The following is a 27,671-nucleotide window of genomic DNA, read 5'->3' as shown; positions in this document are numbered from 1 at the left end:
ACCCTAGTGAGTCGCCGGGGCTGAACCCGTCCAGAGGACAGGCCACCCAGCCCCAAGGCACTCACTGCACCCGGCTACGGGGTGCGCTCCCTCGGGAGCAGCGGTGCCGCTCCAAGGGAGCAGCCCGCATGAGATAAAGTTGCCTGTCCAGCCCGGAGGGGGTTGCGGCGTGGAGGAGAAGGATTTCAGTATCCTGAGAATAGAAGCACAGAACGGTGTATAGACTCTATAGCAACCAGACGTTATCACACATCTTTCAGAGGTCATGCTTAGAAGTGACACCGACGCGTTCTCAGCGCTCTGATAGGCCCAGAGGCACGCCGACGTCACAGCTGACTCCGCCCTCGGGCCGACTGCCGCGGGGTCGTGTCAGCGGCAGTGCCGCCGCCCTCCCCGGCTCCTTCCCTGGCGCCGCCCCTGCCGCCGTGACCTGCCCCCGGGCGGTGGCCGGTCGGCCGGAGCGAGGCTGGTCCGCCGCGCGCGCGAGCTTTCGCTATCAGCGCTCGGCGTGTGAGGGCGGTTCCCGGCGTGGTGACTGATTCTGGAAGGAGTTTTGGTATACTTACTCCGTAAGGTAAGCACACTGTCATTTTTATTGCTATGTCTTTTGTTACTATTATATTAGCGGGCAGTCCCCTGGCGTTACATACAGAATGGGCAGTGCACTTTATTAAAATTCCTAGAAGCAAGAAGCTGAGGTTGCAGGAACTAGAAAGCACCGTCAGGGTAACGCCTTTGCGCGCCTTTTTTAATGTTTGTGACTGAGTTGAAGAAGTCTTAAGCGATTTGAATCGGTTGTTGTCATTTAAATCGTAGGTATATTTTTCCGTCACTACCTTCGCATTTCGATTTTCGTCATTCCGGTAAGGTTTCACTTTGCTTCATTAGGTACATTTCGTGCGCGTTGTGATAAAAGGGCTAATTCATTTTTGTGTATTCTTATATTGCACCGTTTTGTCCACAGATCTGTAATCATATATAAGCCGCATTGAAGATTGTTGGCTGTTTCGTTTGCCGGTCAACACGGAATTGCAGACTGCGGAATCGTCACCACCCTCAAAGGTGCGATTATTTCATAGTCGTATTTATTCTAATAATATCATGGTTATTTTAAATACAAAACAGTTTTGATTAACCCGCGCCCGGCTGGGGGTCCTGGATTTCCACGCCCTGCTGGGGGGGGGTGTTTGAACACCCCCCCCCTTCTAACTCGGCTCCTGGGCCACGTAGCGATACGCGGAAGGCGGCGTTCGAAAGAGCGTAAAAAATAATGAGGAAATCATTTCGGTCAATTTTTTGGTCAGGTCAAAGGTCAGGTCACCAGAGGTCATTGAAGGCAAAATTTCGCCGATTTCCAGGTCGAATGTCGACAATTTCCAAGAAGCCAACGCATAACTCGGGAACCAATAGAGCTACAGCGCAGCGCAAAAGCGCATTCGATAGCCCTATTAACGCCCTTTCTTGTAATGTTCTCAGATTTGACCTAACCCGCGCCCTGGTGGGGTCTGTTTATAACGCGACCTGGTGGGGGGGGGGGGGCTATTTTTTGCCCCCCCTCGTATCTCCGAAACTACTGGACGGATCCGCAAAATTCAAACGGCGTTCGAAAGGCCTGTCAAATTTGTCGAAGGAAACCAAATTTCATTGACCTCGGGGTCACCGATGACGTCACAGGTCAGGTCAAAGATGAAATGTTTCACCGTTCACGGGTCTTCTAGGGAATGCGTTATAACACCGAGGAAAACGCATTTTGTCGAGAATCAGCGATAGGGCGTCAGTTGCCTAGTAGACATGTTGCTATTAGAGGTCATTGACAATACCAGGTCAGGTCACAGGTCAGGTCACCAAGGGTCACAGGTCAGGTCACATGAGCCTAACTTTACTAAGGTTGTGTGATGCATGTTTTATGGCCAATTTTTCATTTCCAACTCAATGGTGTTGGTTATAAGACTATCAGGTACGGCTTAGGCCACTTTCTGGTGAAGTTCAGGTCAAGGTCAGGTCAAGGTCAGTCCAAAAAAGGTCAAATTTTAAAGTTGATAGTTTTGCATAAAATGGGTATTGATTCGATGCAGCTCGTCACGGGGAGTCTAATGGTGGTCTTTGTTTTGCGCTACGGGGTCTAGAATTGCTAAAAATTGAGTTTGAAAATTTGACGTCATCAATTTTGAACAGTTTTTTCGCTATAACTTCGCCAAAAAAAGAGGTATCAATCTCAAATTTGGTATGTGGATGGAAGGCGGTAAGGACTATCACATATATTCCGGTTTTTGCGAAATTCAAAAAACTTTTTGGATTTTTCGATTGTTATATCCAAAAAATTTGTTTTTTGATTTTTGGGGGTCAAAATCCAAAAATTTCAAAAATCCGAGATAGCAGTTTTGTAGCCCTGTCGATTCTACAGCTTTTATGTCTTTATCATTTTTCTGTATTTGCAAAGCTATAGGCCTGACAGCTCTTCCCGCGAAACCCTTTTTTGGGTCGAAAACGGCAGAACATGACGTCACTCTGACGTCATTTGCGGCCAACCTATCATACCCTTTGGAAAAAATTTTGGTCACAATGTGTAAAATTGATGTCCGGGAGGGTACTGAAAGTTTGGTGACGATCGGCGCAGCGGTTCTGGAGATATATCCAAAAGTCTGGAGGGGGGGCAAAAAATAGCCCCCCCCCCCACCAGGGCGCGGGCTAACGTCAACGGTTATGCCTGCAGGGGGCAAAAACTGCAAAAATAGCCGATTTTTTTGGAAGCAGTTTTTCTGCAATAACTTTTGACCCAAGCCTTGTACGAGCTTACTTTTACCGGCATCGTGTTCCTCTCGTCAAGACGCATCGAATGAACTATAACTTGACCTTGAAAGGTCAACTTGAAAATTTGACCTCAGGTCAAGGTCATGACCTGACCTGAAAGGGTCATGTTGCATATTAGTCGATCCGTATCGTCGAGCTGAACACATCTAAGGCGTTTTCATCGCTCTAGCATGTCTCTATCAAAAGTTATTTGCGAAAAACTGTTAGATACCATTCGTGACCTAAGATGACCTCAGGGCATAAACAGGGGTCACGGACACCGTTTTAATGTTCAGTGTGTCTAAACCACTTGTAATTCAGTGTTTGGGAGTGTTTATAATGTCTTTCGTCCAAAAGAGGCGCATTTCAATTTTCTCCCATTGACTTATAATGGGGAGGTCGCAAAATTGACCTGACCTTAGGTCATCGATATAAAAATTCTGAGATATACATTTTGTACATGCTATTGCTCTTAGCAATCGCTGAAAGTTTCAAAGCGATCGGTCACTCGGTGAAGCTATGACAGACATTGAAACTTTTTATGAGGTGAGGTCACTTCAAGTGACCTGGTGACCTGACCTTGAATGACCTTGGTCTGAAATTTTCACAACATGTGTAGAATTGATGTATGATAAGGTGTATCAAAAACGGCGGCGCTCCGCGCCGCCGTTTTTGAGATATTCGCGAAAAACCACAAGGGAACCAGCAGGGCGCGGGTTAAAATAATTTTTGTTAACAATAGACAATCCTTACGTGTTGTATGTTTTTATGTGTAATGTATATGAAATTCACTTTTCTCGCTACATAAAGATTAGTTGCTTTGCTCTCCTTTTCAAATCTTCAGTTGATCAGACTATCTCCGACTGTCAATTCAGTTAATTCTTTTTACGTGTCTCCTCTCATCGTGCTTTGTCGTAGAGAATCGTACAAACATCGTGTTATTTCTCCCACAGACCACAGCTCATGTGCGGCAGGACGTGCGCCGCCGCCATCTGCTGGTCAAAACTGAACTGCGGCCAACGGAAACTCCAGCTCTCTCACAGGTATGGCATACGTCTGCAATTATGAGTGAATGGGTTCGAGAAATACAATATATATATATATGGGCGCCATATATTAAGACACACTTGTCTTACACACTTAATATACATATGTAACATTGGCGCGCCGTAGCAGTTGGTGCGGTGCGCCCTTTAGCCACAATTGCTCACTAACAATGCACTTTCGATTAGGATCTGGCTGTTTGTGAGTAACATCTTTTGCGGGTGTTCCTATTCTGATTTCGTTTTTCTTATTCCATGTGCTCCTAGAGCCATCGAGGTGGTGGCAGTGTTCCAGCACACCGGCAAATGCGCGGAATCGAGCTCTTTCAAAGGTAGGTACGAAATGCGTGTGCAATTACGAGGAAATAAATTCAAAGTAACTGCAGCATTGCTTATCATATGACCATACCATTAGCTTCTGGCTGTTTATGAATATTAGTCTGCATAAAATTCTTCTATGCTGATTCCACCCTTGTTTTTATTTCATGTGCGCATGTAAGTTCGCGAGTTGGGGACGTTGCTTCAGCGCAGCGACCAATGGACGTCACTTCAAGGGATCACGTGACCCACTTGACCCTGTGAGTCGCCTGCTGGGATGACTGGGTTTATCATTGAATTACAGACTACATAATCTGTTCTGTCCGACTACTTGTTTTAAAATCGAAGAGGTTTCTTGTCGATATGCGATTTAAAATGCATTATTAAAATGGAATGTTGTTTAAGCAACTTTCTTCCGTATTACGCATTTTGTTAATGGTTATAGTGTAAAGACTGATTGAGCTGAAAGGTGTGTCGGCAAATGGATGAACCAATGGTTTGTCCTGTCGCCGACAGGTGGCGCTGGTGTCCAGCTGACAGCTGACCGACCTCCGCTAGCTGGCGATAGGAGCTGCTCGAAGGTGGGTCATATTTGGGAAAGGCCGGGGACCATGAATCTGGCAAACGTACGAACGGCCGCAGGTAGTCCCTGAATCACGTGCTACTGTCACTGTAAATCATAGTTGGGAGAAAATAGGTACGTCTGGGAACTCCGGGGAAAATGTTCTCCAATGCATTCGACTTGATTCGACTCAATATAAGGGCACGTGCATTAATGGCTGTTAAACTTTAATTCAAATCGGTCTTTCTTACTTTTGCCAGACTGTAGGACTGTAGAAGTGTATTGACTGTTCTATAAGTCTATCTATAGTCCATACACTTAACTATAGTTAAGTATATGGACTATAGTTCGTATTTTGATTCAAAAGTGGTTTGGCTCTAGGGATTTTCCCGACTATGCGCTAGCTTTAGCGATTGAACGTGAATCCAGTAAAAACGTGAACACAATTTGCCCAATATTACTTATTCCCGATTATAATCGGTTCATCATAGACAGATGTCCAGAGCCACATTTCTGTAGTGACGTCATAGAAAACATTTTTGTCAGCCTGCTTTACGTACGTATTTTTTTGGCGCAATATCAGAATAAGCAAGTCTAAACAAAGAATTGGATTTATTGGTTCAGATTCAAGCGATGTCCCATTTTACGCGACTGGGGGAGGGGCTCTACAGAGCCCCCTCCTATCTCCGAAACTACTGGGCCGATCGTCAAAATTTAACCCTATTCCTGGCGGGCTCCGCCGGGACAAGAAACTGGCGGGGGGGGGGCGATTCGGCCCCCCCTTCAGATCTCAAAAACTACACATCGCAGCGACAAACGGTAAATGGCATCGGATACGCACGGTCAAGATCTACAATTTTTACAAAGGTCATTTTCAGGTCAGGTCAAAGATGACGTCACAGGGGTCGAAAAGGTCAAAATGGCGGCGCTAGATATGGAGAGAGTTTTTCTCGAATAACTTTCGAATTAGTCAAGATAGGAACAAACTAAGGGCATCATCGTGATCCTCTCGTCATTCCACATCGAATGATATATATGTTGACCTCGAAAGGTCAAGGTCAAAGGTTGACCTCAGGTCACGTGACCTCGAGGTCATCATGTATATCATTCGATGCGTCTTGACGAGCTGAACACAGTGAGACCATCCACGCGTCTGTATCTTGTTACTGTACGGAGTTATTGGCCAAAACCCTTTGGTGACCTTTGATGACGTCACATGACCTCACAGCTGCCCAACAGCAAAACAGACCTCAAGGTAGTGAAGGTTGATCGTATATGAAGTCATGTATGGTATATGGGGCCATTCTGACCCGTTTTAGTGGTAAAAACAGGGAGTTGATTTTCCCCCCATTGACTTATAATGGGGAGGTCGCGAAACTGACCTGACCTTAGGTCACCGATATCAAAATTCCGAGATATACAAATTGCACATACTGGTACCCTAACTAATGCCTGAAGAGAAGAAATTGATCGGTCAAAAACTCTAGCTCTGGCGTGATTGCAAACTTTTCTGAGGTAGGGTCACCAAACCGCCTCTGGTGACCTGACCTGAGGTCAGATCAACTCAAAATTTTCAGACATGTTGCGTAGAAGCCTTTTAGGAAAAGTCAGAAAATTTGAGCTTCCTAGCTCAACGCGTTTGGGAGAAATAACCAAAAAACCTCAGGGGGGGCTCCTGAGGCCCCCCCCCCGCCAGGAATAGGGTTAAATGGCGTCTGACAGCCCTGGAAAATTGTTGAATGAAACCTAATGTCATTGATCTCGAGGTCACCGTTGACGTCACAGGTCAGGTCAAAGTAAAAATTATCACCATTTTGGCTCTTCTTCACGATTTAGGCTCTGGCCGCCGGCAATAGAGTCCGATCAGGCTCATTTTTGGTTAACGCACTCCTTGATATGTGACTTATATATCCTAAGGGTACCGCACTTGTACTTTGAATTTTGCAGGTCGAGAGCAGGTCATCTTTGGTCACGGAAATTTTATGTAATTTATCGGTCACGTGGCGCACCTTTTATGGTCCATTTTAATCATAGATTTCAAAAACAATGTCGTCTGTTTCATTTGAGATGATTATCAGCTGAATTTACCTGAGGTCAGGTCACTTTCAGGTCAAAAAAGGTTAAATGTTGAAAACGAAATTTAAAACAAAGGTGCCTATCAGATGCAGTTTGAGTTCAGGATCACGATGGTGCTGTTTATATTGCTGTGCGATGTCAAAAACGTACTAAAAATGGATTTCAAAATCTATAATTGTGGAATTTTTACTATACTGCGTATAACTTGGTCATTTTTGGATCCGACATGGATCCGACATTTGTGTAGCACGTATATGAAAAATTGTGCACAGTCTTGACAGAGTTTATGACGAGAGACACCCAGTACGAGGTCCAGGCTACTTAAAGCCCGATTTCAGGTGTTTAACCTGACCTTGACCCGACCTGTGACCTCAAAATTCAATTTTAAAATACTCATCTGAAGTGTCTTGTCGCGTTCTTTCGTTTGCCACCTCGCGAGTTTCGCTGCACCTATTGGTTCTCGAGTTATCGGCTGGGGGCGTTGAACTCCCCCACCTTCCCCCAGCACCTGCCGTTATGACCTGATGCCGTTAAGATTACCTCAGATCAGCGAACTTAAAAGCCTAAATATTATATGAAACTGAAAGCTTTGAAGGAAATTGATTCAAAATTAAGGGCATTACGGTCTAAAGTCAAATAAAGGTTAATCCAGTCTTATGCTCCTCTCGTCGAGACGCGTCAAGTGAACTATTCATTGACCTTGAAAGGTCATTTTGAAAATTTGACCTCAGGTCAAGGTCATGATATGACCGGAAAGGCTCATGTTGCATATCAGTCAATCTGTAGCGTCGATCTGAATACATATGACGTGCGTTCGTCGCCCTAGCACGTCTCTATCAAAAGTTAAAGCCAAATAAAAAAACTTCTAGTGACCGTTCATGACCTGAGATGACCTCAGGGAGTCACAGAGGAGTCACAGGTGCATTTTTCCGATTCAGTGTGTCATGTTTACCCATGAACCGATGTTTGAGAGGGTTTGGAACACCATTCGTCCACAAGAGGCGCATTTCAATTTTCTCCCTTTGATGATTATGAGCATATTTAATTGACCGAATCCTCAATGTAATCTGAATAAAATGACAAAACAAAACAAAACTTGTTGAGATGGCACCAACAAGAAACTAGGCACACCAATGGGTGAACATTTCGCGCACGAGCACCCAGACCTGACCCCAACGGACACGACTCTGATAGCACGCATCGTACGCAAATGTAAGGATGAAGCTGACAGGAGGATTGCTGAATCCATCACCATCCGCGATAGGATGCCAGCTATTAACGATAACAGCACCTCCTGGCAGCTACTTCCAAAGTAGGTTAGCATTTTTCAAGAGCTCACCACGTTAAAAAGTGATTGTGTAGATCGTTTTCATAGATGCTGTATGCGCCCTAACTTTGTCCAGGGTATGAGAAGTCATAGTATGATAATACGCTCATGTATGCTCATTTACGTATATAATGTTCATTTATGTATAATATGCTCATTTAATTGTTTCGCACAGTGTAAATGTTATATGTGCCCTAACTTTGTCCAGGGTAAGAGTGTAACTTGCTGCCCATTTAATTGATCCGCAAGTATTGTTTCATCTTAAATTCGTATATGCTTAGGCACACACGCACTTTAATCTTGTGTATAGGTTTTTCCCTGTACATATTATGTTTGACTGCTGCGACTTTTAGAATTACCAACCATAAATCTTTTCCCTGAGGACATATCTACTGTTGTGCATGTGTACTGAACAAAAAGTATTTTGACATCTACAATTGTGGCGCCTGCTGGTATCGGTTGACAAAGATCTGTGATCGAATATACCCGAATTTTTGCTATTTGTCATTTTATTCAGATTACATTGAGGATTCGGTCAATTAAATATGCTCATAATCATCACGATGATTTTCCTCACTACGCTAAACTCTCTTAAATTTTCTCCCTTTGACTTATAATGGGGAGGTCGAAAAATTGAACTGAACATTTTGTACATACTTTTACTCTTATAAATCGCTGAAAGTTTCAAGGCGATCATTCAGCCGGTGTAGCTCTGACGAGGTTTGAAACTTTTTTTTTTCTGAGGTCACTTGACGTGACCTAGTGACCTTGAAAGCCCTGGGTCTGAAATTTTTACATGTGCGAAAAAGATGCATAAATATGTGCCAAAAAAACGGCGGCGCTCCGCCGGTTTTTTATAGATACTAGAGGTACAGGTTTACGCGATAACTGTATGTTTTGATATGTATGATTAACGGATGCATTAGTTTGGGTGTAGAAACTTGCATTTTTATTGGTATGATTTTTGTAGAAGTGGGTACCTAACTGCTTTTAATTGAACTGTAAAGTATGATGGTGATGCATGCGAGTTCTTCGAGCCCTTTGTAAGTTAAGATGTTACTGAACGCAACCCTACCCTACCCTACCCTACCCTACCCTACCCTACCCTACCCCTACACTACCCTACCCTACCCTACCCTACCCTACCCTACCCTACCCTACCCCTACACTACACTACACTACACTACACTACCCTACCCTACCCTACCATACCCTACCCTACCCTACCCCTACACTACACTACCCTACCCTACCTTACCACTACCCTACCCTACCCTATACCTACCCTACCCTACCCTACCCTACCTACCCTACCCTACCCTACCCTACTCCTACCCTACCCTACCCTACCCCACCCTACCTTACCCTACCCTTACCCTACCCTACCCTACTCCTACCCTACCCTACCCTACCCTACCCGTACACTACCCTACCCTACCCTACCCTACCCTACCCTACCCTTACACTACCCTACCCTATCCTACCCTACCCTACCCTACCCTACTCCTACCCTACCCTACCCTACTCCTACGCTAACCTACCCTATCCTACCCTACCATACCCTACCCTTACACTACCCTACCCTACCCTACCCTACCCGACCCTACCCTACCCTACCCTACCCTACCCTACCCTACCCTACCATACCCTACCCTTACACTACCCTACCCTACCCTACCTTACCCTACCCTACCCTACCCTACCCTACCCTACCCTACCCTACATAACTCTACCCTACCTAACTCTACCCTACCTAACTCTATCCTATCCTACCCTACCCTACCCTACCCTACAATCCCCTACAATCCCCTACCCTACCCTACAATCCCCTACCCACCCTACCCTACAATCCCCTACCCTAGCCTACCCTACCCTACCCTACCCTACACTACACTACACTACCACCGACAGTCCAAGTTTCAGCTAAATCGGCCCAGAAACGGCTGAGATATTGCAAAAACAAATTAATTGTATTTACTGGCGAATCCCCTTGGCGAGCGGTGCCTTGTGTCGGCCTTCGTTGGCTCTGATGCTTTTCACTCAGTTTTCTAAGCGAACAACTGAGCCTAAAGCACGTGCCCTCTGCTCGGCGCCGGTCGCGGCCCCATCACGTGCACACCGTTGAACCCACACCGTCGAAAATTTAATACGACAAATGAATGCACGGGCTCGACTTGGCGTGAAAATTTCACCCCCGCAGCCCTTACCGTTTCCGAGCAATAGCCTGTTTTTGCCGATTCTAATGCTAACCCTATGGCGCACATGAGCACGCGCCACGGGCGCACCCCTTGCCGCATCGTGCCCAAAATTTAATACGACCTGTTTTATTACGTGACCCACAACTGGTAAAAATTTCACCCTCCTGCGTCCATCGACAGCGCCGCAATAAGGCTTTTTGGGAGTAACCCCGACGGCGGCGGCGTGGGCGGCGGCGGACTTTTTAAGATTTATAATAGTAGATTTGCGAAAACCGCACGTGGGTGTTCAAACATCCCTCCCCCGGCCCGGCTCGGGTTAATCATATATGTCAAATAACATCGAATCTTTTTTAAGGTCGTTGTCCAGAATTGGAGGATCAAAAGCATGCGATAGCATGCTTTTGCATCCGGAAATTCCCATTGGTGGGTCGCTGAAGAAAAGTTCGGCCAAGCCTGTTTGTCAGTGTGTGAGTGAGTATGTGAGTGAGTATGTGAGTGAGTTTGTCCAAGCTTTTTTGGACCTGGAGTCAAAATGGGTGGACCGATCGGGACGAAAGTGGGACCGTTCGACTCGGCTCCGGCGAGCTGAGGTAAACTTTTGGTACTGGCCTAGGTTAGATCGACTCGGTTCGCTCAGTGCTTCGTGGCACATGCTATTCCGCTTCAAAGTTTCGGTGACACGAAATTTTTTTGTCAAGGCTACAGGTCAACCCGAGGTCACGGACAAAGCCACACTGGCGGGACACATCGGTAACACCTTGAACCAGTTTCCAGGGGGGTCACCGTCTGCGAGGGGTGCAGGCTGCACGTGCTGGGGGCGGAAAACCGTTTTGACGTGAGGTCCTCTGGCTCAAAGAAATTTTGAGCTATCAACCTCAAAATCGGTTCAATGGTAGTCCCAGGCAAGGCCTCCAAAATAATGCACATTTGGTTGAGCTAAACTCTGTGGTGCATGAGCTATGCACGTGCAAGCCGATTGCACCCCTTCGTACGTTGCCACGCCTGCAGGGTAAACGGCAGCTCTAACTGGTTCAAAACTTGCAGGTCATAAGAAGAATACATTTGATCACGACATTCCGGCGAGATAATATCCGAGGGGTGCAAGCTGCGCGTGCGGGGGGCGGATAACGGTTTTGACGAGGGATCCTCTGATCCCGGGAAACATCGATCTAGCGACACAAAAGTCGGTACACTGATAGAACTAGACACACGCTACATGATATTATGAAAATGACTGCACTGGGGTGCCTGGGACATGAACTATGCACGTGCAGTTAATTCATATCTTACTGTAGGTAGATCTCCACACCAATATCGCGTGCTTTCAAGCATTTTTGGGATGTTTCGGTTGGTTTCAGGTTCAGTCCAAGCTCAGTCTGGGTTTCGGTGGTTTTGCCCGGTGTGTGCCCTCAGTACCGTTCCTCCAATTCTGGCCCAAGGCAACGCAAGAGCGCTGCCGGCATCTAGTATATGTTACAGGGAGTATGCGATTTCAGTTAGTTTGCAACGACCCTAGGGTGGTTGTAACCTCCCTGAACGATCAGTTTGTTTGCAACGACCCTAGGGACGTTACAAAATAACTGCTCGTTCCGGGACGTTGTAACGAAACTAGGGTCGTTGCAACCTCCCTAGTAATATAGGTACATTTAAGTAATAACTTTACCTACTCTAACACCTGTATTTTGTGACCGCACAGTCTGGGGACTGTATAGTTTCGGCTGCATCCCTTCAAATTTTGGTAGCACAGTTTATATTCATGCCAAGAATCAAATTAGATTCGTGGCATGGATATAAGGTGTGCTACCAAAATTTGGGGAGATGCAGTCGACACAAATATATAGTTGTGGTGTGCGCGGCCCCGGACTTACTGGCCCGGGGCCTTATGAACATCACAACTTACACCCGACAATCCAAGGAACAATTCTGATCACCGCCGGCCGCAGGGGCGGTCGCACCGTAGCGCGACCGCCCCCGGTTGCCGGGCGGAGACCAGAATTGAACCCTGGACTGCCGGGTGGAAGCCTGATGTTCACCAACCTCGCTGCCGAGGCGGCGGGAGACGGTGGTCGGACCTCGGGCCCGGTGCCACCTCGGCCGCTGCCCCTCCCTCCCCCACTCCACCGTGTGCCTGGCTCCGCCCCTGCCGCCCGACCTGCCCCCGGGCGGTGGCCGGTCGGCCGGTCCGCTATTGGCAACGAGGCCCGCGCGCCCGGATATGTCTGACGAGTGACATTTGTATCGACATAAGCGATACCAATGTTTGAAATGTATTTGATGTGCGCGACTAACAGTGGCGCGCAGCAAAGCCAAACCGCGGGGGGTTTGGCCACACCATACTATCTTGGAAAGTAAGCAAGCCTTAAAGATGCGCTAAAAAGCAATATATAGCACGCTATAAGATCTTTTAGAATTATTATTTTCGATTACAACTGACAACTGATATGACGATAGCTATTTTAAAGGTCTTTCTGAACATTTTTCTCAGATTTGACCTAAGGTCAACGGTGTAGCCTGAGGCCTCCAGAGAGCAGAATTTCTCTAAATTGTACATTTTTGCCGAACGGAACATGTTTTTCTGTAAAACTTGTGACTCCAAGCTTGTATTAATTAACGCTTAGGTATGTTACCGACATCGCGTTTGTCTCGTCGAGACGCGTTGAATGAACCTAAGTTGAACTGCTTAAAGATTTGACCTCAGGTCAAGGTCACAGAAAAGGTCATGTTGCATATCATCAGATTCGTATTGTTGAGTCGACGTCGTGTCATTCACAAGCGTTCCGATGTCTGAGGGTGTTTTCGGCCCATTGACTTGTAATGGAGAGGTCACAAAATTGGGCTGACCTTAGGTCACAGACATCAAAATTCCGAGATATACATTTTGTACATACTGTTACTCTTATCAATCTCCTGAGATGTAATCTGTAGGAATGAATGAAGTTTTTTCAGAGGCATGGTCCCTTAACTGGCCCTGGTGACCTGACCTTCTATACGGAGTTTCACGACGTGGTTTTCTTTACATCTTTATCTTTACGGTCATCTTTACATTTTGATCACGTGACATCTTGACCTTTTTTCGAAGAGTGACCTTTATATTTTCCCAACTGAAAGTCGCAATTTTGTCTAAACACGATTAAAGCCTTATCAATTGTCATTCATATGCGATAATAAAAAAGTGGCTTTCGGCCTGCGTTGACCTCAGGTCATTTTTATGACCTACCCATTATTACGAGCGGGAGCGACAGCGAAGTTGACCTTAGGTCACGTGACCTTAAGGTCATCATGTATAACATTTGGTGACCTTTAATGACGTCACATGACCCAAGAGCAACGTCACAGTTGACCAAGAGCAAAAAAGGTCTCAAGGTAGTCAAAGTTAGTCGTATATGAAGTCACTCATGGTATATTAGGCAATTCCGACGCGTTTTACTTTTAGTGTAAAAATAAGGCAGCTGATTTTTCCCCAATTGACTTATAATGGGGTGGTCAAGAAATTGACCTGACCTTAGGTCATCGGTATTGAAGTTCAAAACGAACTGGCGCTAGGCGAAAGCAAACGCATTGGCGCCTATTCTACGTCTCTTTCTTTACCAGTAAAACGCCTTTTGGGCGAAGGACGAGCGAGCGAGATAGTGAGCCCTGCACGTGCGGAAGGGCGAGAGGGTACTTCCAACGGACTTGTGCAAAGCACCCTTCTAACCGGTCGCTAGCGGTGTGCCAAATTTGAACGCAATCGGCCCAGCCGTTCCTGAGATCTGAAAGCGGCGTTCTGCACGTGCGCACGTGCAAACGGGGTCCAAACTGACTTTTGCACGGCACCCTCCTAACCGGTCCCCAACCGTGTACCAAATTTGAGCACAATCGGCCCAGCCGTTCTCGAGATCTGGAAGCGCCCCCTGCACGTGCGCACGTGCAGTAGCACCCTAACCGCAACACATGGCAATGCATTGCCTGGTGGGTGCCTACCTGTATGCCAAGTTTCAGCGAAATCGCCCCAGCAATTACCGAGTTATTGAAATGGGAAAAAATTTGACACCTTATTGTTGTATTTTGCACGTGCACTGGGGGTCACTCACATAGATCAAGAGTATCCGACCTTTGGTAGAAGGGATGCAGCTACCCTATAAAAATTACCGCAAGACAATCGCTCAAGCTGCTGCTGAGATATGGGCCTCTCAAAATCACTACTTTTGCAAAACTGCTTGAACACCCTTGACTTTTCACGTGGCACGTGCCACGACGGTCACTGAGATGTATCAAAAGTAGTCAATTACGGGGTAGAAGGGATGGGGCTACCCAGCAAAAAAGACCGCAGGGCAATCGGTCCAGCGGTTGCTGAGATATAAGCCTCTCAAAAGCGTTACAGGACTTCGCTTCGCTCGCTGCGCTCGCTCGCTCGTAATTAGATCAAAAGGTACAGCCAAAAACGGAAAATTATTGTGTGTTCAACGCGTGACCTCGGATGACCTTTCAGCGGGTCACTGATACAAAGCTGCACCAGTGTCATCAATAACAGCCTAACTCAACATGATTCAAAAGTATTTGAGTCGGTCAGATGCGTTTCAGTGGTAGCCGATATTTCTGCCATTGACTTATAAAGGACAGGTCACAAAAATGACCTGATCTCAGGTCAATGTAGGCCGAAAGCCACTTTTTATTGTCGCATATGAGTGACAATTGATAAGACTTTAATCGTCATCAGACAATTGCGACTTTCAGTTGGGAAAATATCAAGGTCACTCTTCGAAAAAAGTTTAAGATGTCACGTGATCAAAAAAGCCCCGATTGTGTATTTTTGGCCGACATGACTTCTCTACTCTAACATGTCAATTCAGAGAATACACATCCCTGACGTTCTTCCTTCTTTTCCGCAGGTCTTTGTCGACCGGCGCCGGTGTCCTCTGCAGTCCGGGCGACCACAGACACCATCAGCACAATGAAGACCATCGCAGCAGAACCGGTGGTGTCGCGCAACAGTCGCTGGATGTGACTGGTGGTGTCCGAGGGGGTAATCGGGGGGAGGCAGATCTACCTGACTTCTCTCCTGGTTACCCCCTCCCATGCTTGGGTGGTATGGTTTCTCCTAGACATACCACCCAAGCACTATACTGGGTAGGGAGGGGGACAGGATGGTCCCCGGTGGACCACTCGTGTCGGGGACGTGTGGGTTGCGGGGGGGGGGGGTGTCAGCCACCAGGTGGTGGCTACCAGAAACGGTAGTCGCCACCTGGCTGACCGCCCCCCCCCCCCGCCACCCAACCCGCACGTCCGCGGCACTGGTCGGGGACGTGTCTGTTGGGGGGGGGGGGGGTCAGTCACCAGGTGGTGGCTACCGGGAACGGTAGTCACCGCCTGGCTGCACCCCCCGCACTCACGTCCCCGACCCAGGTCCGCCGGGGGGCACCGCCTGTTACCCTCTCCCTCGTCCAATAACTAGGGGGGGGGGGCGTGTATGTGTTACCGGCGTGATGTGTGTTGCGATAGAAATAAACAACCAACGATAGTCCAGCATGTATTTTTCTTCTGATGTTCACTTACTCCCCCCCCCACATACACGGCAGGTGAGGGGATTACCCCCCCTCTCACACACATGGCAGGGAGGGGAGCATCAGGAGGGAAGGCACTCCCGCCTCCTTTCCCCGATTACTCCCCCCCCCCCCCCCACATGGCAGGGGACAATCTGGGGAGAAAGCAGGCCCACTTACCTCCCCCCGATTGCCCCCTACACATAGGGTAGGGGCAATCGGGGAGAGGTAGGTGTGCCTGCCCTCTCCCCTGATTATCCCCCCCTTTACACGGCGGCGGAGGGGACAATCGGGGGAGGGCAGGTTCACCTTCCTCCCCCTGATCACCCCCCCCCCCTACACGTGGTAGGGGAGGGGATAATCAGGAGAGAGGGCAGGTTCACCTTCCTCCCCCTGATCACCCCCCCCCCCTACACGTGGTAGGGGAGGGGATAATCAGGAGAGAGGGCAGGCTCACCTACCTCCCCCTGATCACCCCCTCCCTCTATACGTGGTAGGGAGGGGGCAATCAGGAGAGAAGGCAGGCACGCATACCTCCTTTCCCGATTACCCCTCTCCCCCCTTTGGACGAGGTTCTTCTGCTCTCCGACTCTTGGTGCTCCTTCTTTGAAGTTCTTCGCATGCAAACGACCTGTGGAAGAAGAAGAAAGGACGTCAGGAATATAGATTTGATTATTGGAAATAAGCAGTCCAATACATGTAATGTATATATTTATACTCAGCCAGAGACCCGGAATCGAAAATAGTGGCTCTAGATGCGATCGCAGTTTTTTTACGAATAACTTTTGAAGTAATCAAGCTAGGTCAAAACTAAGCATCGTAATTCTCTAGTCAGTCCGCATCGAAACATATATGTGTTGACCTCGAGAGGTCAAGGTCAAAGGTTGACTTCAGGTCACGCTACCTCAAGTCGCTTGACCTCAAGGTCACGTGAGTTCAAGGTCATCATGTACCGTAAACCGGGGTGAGTTGATACGGATTTTGAGGTTTTTCTAGATTTCTTTAAAAGTCACATTCATTTACGGAATTCTTTTTGTGCCAGTTTCATGGCACATGCCTTGGGGAGGCAATAAGCAAAAATGAATAAAAAATGTATATATTAAGCCCCTTTTTTAAAACGCCAAAGTTCATATCAACTCACCCCCTGGGGGGTGGTGAGTTGATATGGTTTTGGATTTTTCAAAATTTCTCGGCTAAAGAAGCTCAGAGGTGAGTTGATAAAATGCCAGTGTTTAAAAAAAGGATGTGAGAACACATCTTCAAAGAAACCATCAGAAAAATGGTAGTAGTTTGGCAGCAGACCTCACATTCATGGAAACGCAATCATGTCCAACACAGCGCTATCAAAATGGATTGATTTTAGCAGCATCATTTTTTCACTTTATGATACTTAGTTTTACTTAGAACATTCTGAACTTGGCTAGTCACGTGTTCTCAAGCCAACGGTATCAAAACTGGCAATATATTTTGGAATTACAAGTGTATTTTCTTGTAATTAAAACACATTGTCAGTTGCGGGTCAAGGTTGATATGCCTCTGACAGAGATAATGGATTGAAATGAAAGAATACATATACTTCTGAGCTTTTGTTGACTGGTAGTCAACAAAATATTAATGAAGTGAAGTGAAGCGAATCTAATTTGGACTGTATTCTATAAGGTGAAATAAGCGACATAAAACAGAATTCGGCATCAAAAGCCAAAATTAACCCTCGCACTTATAGGCGGGCGAACGAATCACCTCGGCTTTTCGCACATAACTCGCGCAAAAAGCGGCCGATCACGACGAAACTTTCAGTACCTCTCGAGTTTATCAATTTTACACATGTTCTAAAGATTTCATGACCCTGACTTAAATGGTTTTTGACTTGTGACCTGATTCTCGAGACCATGCTTGGCCGGAATCGCGATTTGGCGTAGTCGGCTCACATTATCCGCGCATTTCCAGTCTTTTTGTGATTGTAACATCCAGACATGTAAATGATGTTGGTCCCACGCAGTATTGTGGGTGTCAACTGTCAAGGTCACCTGAAGGTCAGGTCAGGTCATTGACCTTTGGTGACCTAGGTTCACTTTTTGGAGTTTTACATGTTTCTAGGGTAGTTTTTTTTCGGGCCGATTTCGAATTTAACATGCATTTGATCATTTATGAAGTAGTTTTAGTGCCTTCGTAACATGTTACGACACCGTCAGTGGTAGTTGACACTTGACACTCCCTATGGATAGCCGGCAGGACACCTACTGGTTGACCTGACCTGGCCTGACCTGGCCTAAATGTACGAAGACATCTGTGATCAAAACTAACATGACATTCGTGATCAGCAACAGCCAAAAAATAATAAACTCGCTTTACGAACTTCAAATAACCCCCTATTTTCCCGACTTCTGGGTAATTGACCTGGCCTGGAAGGTTAACCAATGACCTAGGACCTTAAAGTTGGTTATCATCGGCTTCCTCGCGTCTCGGGCAACAAGCTCATTTTTTTCCGCGAAGCTCTAGCTCCACCAGGGGCCAAACGACGATGGGATTCCAACGGACCCCCCCCCCCTATACGTTAAACGCTGGCAAAACACGAATACGGGCGAGGGCTAAAACACCAGTCCATTTCTGTATGTTGTTTGTTCCATTTCATTTAGTCACTCATTCTCGGTTGGCAACTGCCAAGCAGGAAAACTAATCAGTTTCACGAGATCAGAATTCCCGCGCTGTTAGCCATACAGAAACGACAGTTCTGTCATTTTCGAAACTACGAATAATTATAACAGTTTTTTAATCTGTATGTATATAGGTGTTCTATAGTGTTCCTTTGTAGCTTGTAGGGAGCCATCTTGAGACTTGACAGGGAGTTGTGCTGTGCCTTTTGCATGTTAGGTATGTCCACAGAAAAAAAAAACTTTGGGGTTACTGAAGTTAGTTGTCGGGCCTTCGTCCCCGTCTTGAGTTGAGATAGTTTCACAACCTTTCGGCCAATTGCTCTCCGGCCGTCGTCACTCGTCAGGTGTTTTTTGACCCTCAGAAGGACCTGGATGTTGGCGGCGTTGCGCCGTACGCGTCAAACAGTTCGAAAGCTCCTGTAGTCAGCGGGAATCGAACTCGGGTTTCCCCGGTGATGGTCCACGGTTGTAACCACTCCACTATCGATCGCCGGAGAGGTTACTGGCTGAAACGTTGTGAAACTAACATCTCAACTCAAGACGGGGACGAAAGTCCGACAACTAACATCAGTGATACTAACAGGCCTCGTCTCAAGCATTCAGAAAAAAAAAACTAAAGCTTTTGGGGGTTGATGGAATGATGTGGGGAAAGAAAAGGAGAAGAGTTGGTCTAATTGACTTTGTCTTACCTGCAGACCCCTATTTCATGCTAATTTGCATGCATACCAGCCTGGTATCAGCTTTTATCATGCATATCAACTCACCACTTGATGGCATATCAACTCACCACCTGTCACTTTTCTTAAAATTATAAAAAAGCGTTGTTATAGGTGAAACCCAAAACTACCTGGGATCAACAGTAAATTTATGGTAGTTTCTTTCCCAGTGCATGTTGTTCCATGAATATCCACCGTCTTTGCTGTAGGGTGGGGACTTTTCCTTAGTTTCAAAATCAGAAGAAAAAAAGGACTTTGAAAAAAGTAATGTGTTAAGAAGGCACTGCACCACATGCATGCCTTTCTCAGCTATATGCATCACTTATTGGTTGCTTCACTTCACAGAAAAATAAAACTGAAAATTGGTCGACATATGGATGAGCAGCACACATTTTAACATTTTTCGAGCAATTTATATCAACTCACCACCCCATATCAACTCACCCCGGTTTACGGTATATCATTCAATGCGCCTTGACGAGCTGAACACAATGAGACCATTTGCGTGCCTTAGCAAAAAATGTTTGGTTATCTTTAATGACGTCACATGCCCTTACAGCTGTCCAATAGGAAATAAGGCAGCAAGGTAGTCTCAAAGTTGGTCATGAATTATGTCATTGATGGTATAATTGACCATGAAAACTCGGCCGTCCCAGCAAAGCGACCCTGAGCGCACCGGCCAAGTTGCCCCGCTAGTCCCGGCCAAATAACCCCACATTGCTATTCTTAGAATTTTTGTCTATAAAGTCGTCATGGCTGTACGAAACTACTGATCACCCCGCAGAATGGGGCTATAATGTCGGAATTCGTTTATATTCCAAATACTGCATGCTATACAACTTTTTAAACGGAAGTAATAGTTACCATTTTCTAATGAAATACACGTTTTATTTAATTTGAATAAAACTATGAGGGAGAAGGTTTTGACATTTGTCCTCGAGTTAGTTCTACCCATGAGAAATGAATAGACTAGAATTATTTCATTCACTTTTATCAGATATCGTACAGGTGGGCGCGGCCAATTTACACCACCGGCCAAATTACCCCGTTCTCCCCTATGCTATAGAAAAATATTGTACAATTTGAAACTGATACATAAAGAGCACGCTCTAAAAGACCTAAAAATGTGTAAAACCGTGGCAGCATAGCGTCACTTTCGGTTGAACGGTTGCACTTTATACCATACAATTATGACTATCCTACGCTGGACCTCTCATGTAGACGCGGACTGCGAGTTTCCGAAAGTTGTTCGTTGCCACTACAAGCACGAGATGCGATGATTGAGAACTTTTGAATATTTTGCATAGTAATGCAATTTATTGATTGTCTGCAATTTCTTATCTTCGTTGAATAGCTAACATGCGTACGCACAACACACTGCTCGAGTGAATGATATCTTGCAAACAGAGGCTGTCTTTTACTATTACTCCTCCTCTTTTCTTTTAGTACCTACTCTTTTATTACTTTGATCATTTGCTTAACCCTCGCCCCGCTTGGGGGGGGGGGCAATTTGCCCCCTGTGGTTTTTCCTAAATAGCAAGCAAACGGCGGCGCGCAGTGCCGCCAAATTTTCAGTACCTTTCCGGGCATCAATTTGACACCTTCACACCAAATTTCAAGTCTTAGGTCACCTTAGGTCAGAAGTTATTGAGGTCAAACTGAGGTCATGTTCGAGCAAAAATGAGCAAAAAACATGAAACAGCGCCTATCAGAGAAGGCGCTTGGAACGTTTATAGGTGAAAATTTCGCCCACTGTCATTCGCCGGAACATTCACATTCTCGGGGATTGGTGGTTCTGTGTGTCGAAACACGTACAAAGGGCTGTTTGAATTTTGAAAACTCTCAGGGGCTAAAAACTCGCAAACCCGCAGACTCGCATGAGGAACCAGTGTGCGGAAGTCATGCATTAATGTCACAACAGCTACAGTGCCCCTTCGGTGCACCGACCCACCTGGTAAGCCGAAACCTGTGGCGGGTCCCGGTGGTGTGTTGGAGCAGGGCCACCGGCGCTCTGGTGAGGTGAACCTGAAACAGCCAGTACGAAGGAATTAATGAATGAAGAGAAGCATGGATAGAAACAGTAATAACAACAATTGAGAACACGAATTAATGAGACTTCCAGAGTGTGAACGGATGTAAGCTGAAAGCCAAGGCAAGGTCAAAATAAATGAAAGTTAACGTTATATTTCCATAAATTTTACACCACAGAACTCCATTTATCCTTCATTAGTTTTGCAGATAAACTTACCTTTGTCCAGGTGCGAGGCCGATGGACGGACGTCTGGTGTCAGCTGTATACCGGCGCCACACTCCATACTGTACTGCCGCACCTGTCGCAGAAAGATGGAACAGCGTCAGCAACACTGTTAATGTGTTTAGATTGTAAACACGCAATCGAGTATGAATGCATCTCAAAGCGACATAGCAGCTGATTCGTGAAGTTAACTTTTGAAATCGGGAAATTTTTAGCGAAAACCATTTACCTGCTCATCAAAATGAAGCTGGTCCATGCAAAAGAAGCTTTTGAAGAACCAACTCGACAAAAAGGTGTTTTGTCTTAACCCGCGCCCGGCTGGGGGTCCTGGATTTCCACGCCCTGCTGGGGGGGGGGGGGGGTGTTTGAACACCCCCTTCTAACTCGGCTTCTGGGCCACGTAGCGATACGCGGAAGGCGGCGTTCGAAAGAACGTCAAAAATAATGACGAAATCACTTCTGTCAAATTTTTGGTCAGGTCAAAGGTCAGGTCACCAGAGGTCATTGAAGGCAAAATTTCGCCTATTTCCAGGTCGAATGTCGACGATTTCCAAGAAGCCAACGCATAACTCGGGAACCAATAGAGCTACAGCGCCGCGGAAAAGCGCATTCGATAGCCCTATTAACGCCCTTTCTGAATAATTTTCTCAGATTTGACCTAACGTCAACGGTTTTGCCTGCAGGGGGCAAAAACAGCAAAAATAGCCGATTTTTTCGGAAACAGTTTTTCTGCAATAACTTTTGACCCAAGCCTTGTACGAGCTTACTTTTACCGGCATCGTGTTCCTCTCGTCAAGACGCATCGAATGAACTATAACTTGACCTTGAAAGGTCACCTTCAAAATTTGACCTCAGGTCAAGGTCATGACCTGACCGGAAAGGGAAATGTTGCATATCAGTCAATCCGTATCGTCGAGCTGAACACACCTAAGGCGTTTCCATCGCTCTAGCATGCCTCTATCAAAAGTTATTTGCGAAAAACTGTTAGATACCATTCGTGACCTAAGATGACCTCAGGGCATAAACAGGGGTCACGGACACCATTTTCATGTTCAGTGTGTCTAAACCACCTGAAATTCAGTGTTTGGGAGTGTTTATAATGTCTTTCGTCCAAAAGAGGCGCATTTCAATTTTCTCCCATTGACTTATAATGGGGAGGTCGCAAAATTGACCTGACCTTAGGTCATCGATATCAAAATTCTGAGATATACATTTTGTACATGCTATTGCTCTTAGCAATCGCTGAAAGTTTCAAAGCGATCGGTCACTCGGTGTAGCTATGACAGACATTGAAACTTTTTATGAGGTGAGGTCACTTCAAGTGACCTGGTGACCTGACCTTGAACGACCTTGGTCTGAAATTTTCACAACATGTGTAGAATTGATGTATGATAAGGTGTTCCAAAAACGGCGGCGCTCCGCGCCGCCGTTTTTGAGATATTCGCGAAAAACCACAAGGGGGGTGTTCAAACACCCCCCCCCCCCCAGCAGGGCACGGGTTAAAGCAGGCTATTTACTTGATCAGTCAATGATTAGAGACGGATAAAGAAAAAGGTGTTCCCTGCCGATTTTTACACGCTACAATTCAGAATTTGCGGCGTGATCACTGATCTACATGGATGCATGCATATTACAGCCTGTCCGCTTTCTGCATTTGAGTTTGAAATCATTTCCACATGATTTCAAATTTATCTCACATTGTTCAGAAAAGTGTGGCAGACAATCTGATGACTGAACAAGAGGCATAGAAGCAGTAAAAGCGCACACTGTGCCACATCGTTACAATCGTTCCCACAGATGTCGCTACTGCTAGTGTACAGCGCCTGAATTTATGCTGCGTCGCAAGGTTAGAGTCCTGTTCACAGATGTCGCTAGTGCATAGCGCCTAAGGGTATACTGCGCCGCATCGTTATGATCCGGCCCATAGATGTCGCTAGTGTACAGCGCCTGAATGTTATGCTGCGCCGCACGGCGCGCAGCCCCCGCGGCCGGTAAAACACAGAAAATGGGTCGGCACTGCGAAACCTTTTCCAAATTCCACATCCAGCGATTGATAAATATGACGACGCAATTGAATGATGGAGTAGAGAGAAATGAAATGTGCTCCCAGATAGAGTACCTAATAGACAAATGATAAATACCGAAATAATGTATGTTATTTTTTACACTTTTTAATAAACTTTGGTGCAGCCATACGTTATGCGGTATTTGCCAAATAAATGGGAGCTAAGTCTTAGATGAGCAAATCGTCAGCCTATTTTTTCAAATAATATTTATGAAAACGTGTGTTCTTTTTTGTTACTAACATCATGGCATTAATCTACAACTGATTAGTTTCAAATATTTTCCTTTATCTTCAAAATTGTAGGCGTGACAGCTCTTCCCGCAAAACCTATTTTGGAGCAAAAAGGGCAGAACATGACGCCACTCTGGCGTCATTTGTGGGTAATCTATCATAGCCTTATGTTTTTTCTCAAATATCTGTAAATTGATGTCCAGAGGGGCCTGGAAAGCTTGGTGACGATATCTGCAACACTTCAGGAGATATAGATGGAAAAGGAGAGGGGCCGCTTTGCCCGTCCCCCTACGATTATGGGTTAACTGATTTCCCTTGTCCCCGTAAATTGAAAAAGCAACATACTCAATTTTGTTATAGACAACTGTAACTCTGGTAGAGAAGTGACTGGAAAAGAGCCAAATCAGGGGTTCCTTTTCACCTTCCTAACCAGTAACTGCTTCATATGAGCCCAAATGCAGAGACTCCGATAAAAATGCCGTTCTCAGCACGCCTTTACCGTTCGGAGTCTGTCCGGCGCCAGGTCACAAGCAGCCGGAGTTCGGACGACGGAACGGCATCTTGGGTCAACAATACAGCCGCCGGACGGGACTCGGCACCGGGAGACCGCCCCGACACCGCCAAACACTGAAACGGCACGAGGGGAGGCACGTCACTTCGGTTATCATCACAACCTAACCACTCAGTGCACAGAAATTCTCTTCACGTTTCGTATCTGTCTCGTTTTTCATCAGTGCACATTGCTCGCCGTCTTTAGTAATCGTGTAGCAAACTCAGTGACCCGACTTCCATGGCACTTGTGATCCGGATCAGTAAAAGTGGATTAGCTAAACCAATATACGAGTACTCAGACGCTATATGAAAATGAAAATAGGATCACGAGTATACCCTGATATACATACTCACCGGGTCAAGTTTGTGACGCGATCCATTGAAGTGACGTCCATTGGTCGGTATACTGGAGCAGTGTCCCCAACTCGCGAACTGCCAGACGTCCTTACATGTAATAAAAACAACAGTGGAATCAGTTCATGAAATTCTGCAAAGACTATCATTAATAAACAGACAGGACCTAATGCTAACCGTAAACTCAATCGTTATCACTTGTTGATGAGCGATTTAGGGCACACCAACTACTATGGTCATATGACGCCCATAAAGATGTTGTAGTTCATTTCATTTCATTCACTCATAATTGCAGACGTATGCCGTACCTGTGAGAGAGCTGGAGTTTCCGCAGGCCGCAGTTGAGTTTTGACCGGCAGATGGACGTTTCTAATCTCGGTACCAACGGCGCCGCTCGTATTGCCGCACATGAGCTGTGGTCTGTGGGAGAAATGACACGATGTTATGAATGCACTGCAGTAAAATAGACGCTCTACCGCATAACAAATGTGATGAAAAACACCATAATGACAGATGCAAAGAATATTTAAAAAACATTGCAATTTGTCGTTGAAATATGATTAAAATTAGTCGTTTCCTCGCATTTATCATACTAAGTTGCTAATTTGTATATTTAAATTCATAACACAATGGCGATTACACCGCCGTCCTAAAGAAACTTACCGTCCAGAGTGTCCAGCGATAGGTCGGTCGGACATTGGACCGGCGCGGTGGCGAGGACCGGCCCCTCTCCAGCAGCCATGATGCAGACGGACAGGCAGCGGCACAACTCTGCAGACGATCGGCTAGAAATAGCAACGCAGGCATTGAAAAAGGCGTAAAAAGCGGACATGAGGGATCAGCGGCACATACCGGGGACCGATAGCTTCGAACTTTAACCATGTTTTGGGTCAGGGACAAGGGTGCAATAGAAATTTATTGAACTATTATACATAATACTACTAAGTAAAATGGGACAACGACTTAGCACCAAAGCAGTATCAGCATTTTAGCTGACGTTTTCACAAACAGCGGTGTCAGTATTTAAGCTGACATTGATTTAGCGCCGCAAAATGGGCTTCAAAGTGCACATTTCCCTTTCCCCGATTTAAAAGGCCGGTTAGCTATCCTTATCCCCACCAGAGTGCTAAAAACGACCCAGAATCGATAAAAAGGCATACTTACCTCAAAATCGTTCCAGAAACAGTCACCACGCCGGAAGCCGCCCGCACGCACCGACCTCTGGTAGCGAAAGCTCGCGCGCGCGGCGGACCAGTCGCGCTCCGGCCGACCGGCCACCGCCCGGGGGCAGGTCGGAGCGGCAGGGGCGGCGCCAGGTGAGCCGGGCCGGGAGGGGAGCGGCAGACATGTGTAGCCGGCAGGGGCGGCCCCAGGGATGGAATTGGGGGAGCAGCAACGTTGGAGCATTGAGTATTTTATCAAAATTCCTAGGCGGGTCCTGTTCCTGTTATATCGGGACCTGTTAGAAAGTCGTAAAGCGTGGCTGCTAAGGGGTTCTCCGGTATTCTGATCACGAATATCGTGTTAGTTTTGATCACAGATGATGTCGTTAAGCGTTTATACCAGGTCGGGTCAGGTCAGGTCAACCGGTATGGGTCGTGACAGGTATTCGTAGTACCTGTCACCCGCCTCTGACAGCTTCGTAACATGTTACGAGGGCACCAAAACTACTTCGTAAATGTTCAAATGGTTGCTAGATTCGAATTCAGCTCAAAAAACTAGCCTAGAAACATGTAAAACTCGAATAAGTGAACCGAGGTCACCAAAGGTCAATGACCTGACCTGACCTTCAGGAGACCTTGACACCCACCCTAATGCATGGGAGCAACATCAAATCACATGTTTGAACGTTTGAAACCACGAAAAGCTTGCAAACGCGCGGTTAATGCGAGCCGACATACGCCGAATCGCGATTTCGGCCAAACATGGTCACGGAAAAGAGGTCACAGGTCAAAGGTCATTGGGGTCAGGGTCATGAAATTTTCAGGGTAGGTATAAAAGTGATCAATGCGAGGGTACTTAAAGTTTCGTCGCGATCAGCCGCTTTTTACGCGAGTTATTCGCGAAAAAAGCTTAGGGGGGTGCAATCAGATAGACACCTTTTTGGGCCTTAACCCGCAACGCCTGGGGGTCGGAACCGACCCCCCTCCGTTTTTCTTTAATAACTCACGAACCGCTTACGCTATCAACTTGAAACTTGGCAAACCTTCTCCCCTATCAATTTGACGTCTTCTATGTCATTTTTAAGAAAAATTTTCAAAAACTTTTTGAGATATATTGATTTTAGTGATGTAACTACATGGCGTTTTCAGTCAAAAAGTGGTAAATGTTTAAAAAAATCGCCAAAAACCAAGGTTGAAAGCAAATTGCAAATTAAGAACATGAATAGACGCAGCTCAACGAGTTCTTAAAAATGACTGCCTCGGATTTTCCAAAAAAAAAAAAACGTTTTTCACCCCTAAAAATTCAAAAAACTATGTTTTTTTGGAAAACAGCTAATAAAATCCAAAATTTTGAGAATTTCCAAAAAACCGGAATAAATGTTATAGAGCTTTATCAGAACATCATTAGATGTCCCAAATTTGAACTTTCTATCTTGATTTTTGACCCCCAAATTGTAAAAAATAGCTCCAACATGCATAGGGCATGGTGACGTCATAAGCATTTTCGTGAATTAGAGGCACTTCTGAACATCGCATGTGAAAACAAATGGCACCAATAGATTCCTGGGACAAAGCTCGACTAGAAAAGTGCATTTTTTATGTCAAAAATAAAAAGTTGAAAAATTGACTTTTTCCTGGCCCTCATTTAGTTATGTATGGTATAAACGGTTTTTTATGCTTTCAATGCACACTTATCACCAGCACAGTGACTTGGGGTCACATATAACCATCACCATCGGATTCGGCGTGAAAAATAAGCCATAAAACATGTGTCGCACGCCCATGTAGCAGAAAGTGAAAATCGTGACCTTTCGTGACCTGACCTGACCTTGACCCGTACTTAATA

At 46.1% G+C, this 27,671-nt stretch overlaps 1 protein-coding gene and 1 long non-coding RNA gene across 4 annotated transcripts; one reads left to right on the top strand and one right to left on the bottom strand.

The window, feature by feature from the left end:
• Window positions 1-497: 497 nt before the first annotated feature.
• On the top strand, window positions 498-15,472 carry LOC122367461. The gene is made up of 7 exons (XR_006254065.1): window positions 498-574; window positions 965-1,062; window positions 3,744-3,833; window positions 4,101-4,165; window positions 4,334-4,411; window positions 4,668-4,732; window positions 15,186-15,472. It is a non-coding gene; the product is annotated as an uncharacterized LOC122367461 (long non-coding RNA).
• A 337-nt stretch (window positions 15,473-15,809) lies between these two features.
• Window positions 15,810-25,901, bottom strand: LOC122367460. 3 transcript variants are annotated; one of them, XR_006254064.1, is made up of 8 exons: window positions 25,827-25,901; window positions 25,326-25,447; window positions 24,971-25,082; window positions 24,663-24,752; window positions 24,256-24,383; window positions 21,455-21,536; window positions 21,158-21,231; window positions 15,810-16,467 (listed from the first exon to the last, which is right to left on the bottom strand). XR_006254064.1 is itself a non-coding variant. In XM_043340540.1 (4 exons), the coding sequence occupies exons 1-4, from the start codon at window positions 21,714-21,716 to the stop codon at window positions 16,345-16,347; spliced, it is 306 nt and encodes a 101-aa protein (XP_043196475.1). In that variant the 5' UTR covers window positions 21,717-21,747; the 3' UTR covers window positions 16,311-16,344. The 3 variants fall into 3 exon arrangements, 1 of the variants encoding a protein (XP_043196475.1); XR_006254063.1 differs by having other exon boundaries at window positions 16,315-16,467; window positions 25,326-25,433; window positions 25,827-25,880; XM_043340540.1 differs by lacking the exons at window positions 24,256-24,383; window positions 24,663-24,752; window positions 24,971-25,082; window positions 25,326-25,447; window positions 25,827-25,901 and adding an exon at window positions 21,690-21,747 and having other exon boundaries at window positions 16,311-16,467.
• Window positions 25,902-27,671: the final 1,770 nt, after the last annotated feature.

This window comes from Amphibalanus amphitrite, unplaced genomic scaffold (assembly GCF_019059575.1).
Source record: "Amphibalanus amphitrite isolate SeventyFive unplaced genomic scaffold, NRLGWU_Aamphi_draft 000871F_arrow, whole genome shotgun sequence".
Classification (NCBI taxonomy): Eukaryota; Metazoa; Arthropoda; class Thecostraca; order Balanomorpha; family Balanidae; genus Amphibalanus; species Amphibalanus amphitrite.
The sequence above is the reverse complement of the archived record's forward strand: the minus strand, read 5'-3'. Positions and strand labels throughout refer to the sequence as shown.

Bases quoted from the DNA above. Each gene is read 5' to 3' on its own strand.
- LOC122367460 (XM_043340540.1), bottom strand. From the start codon at position 21,716: ATGGACCAGCTTCATTTTGATGAGCAG. The intron at 21,537-21,689 runs GTAAATGGTTTT...TTTCTGCGACAG, and splicing joins AGCTTCATTTTGATGAGCAG to GTGCGGCAGTACAGTATGGA. The intron at 16,468-21,157 runs GTGGGTCGGTGC...CTTCTTCCACAG, and splicing joins CACAGGTTTCGGCTTACCAG to GTCGTTTGCATGCGAAGAAC.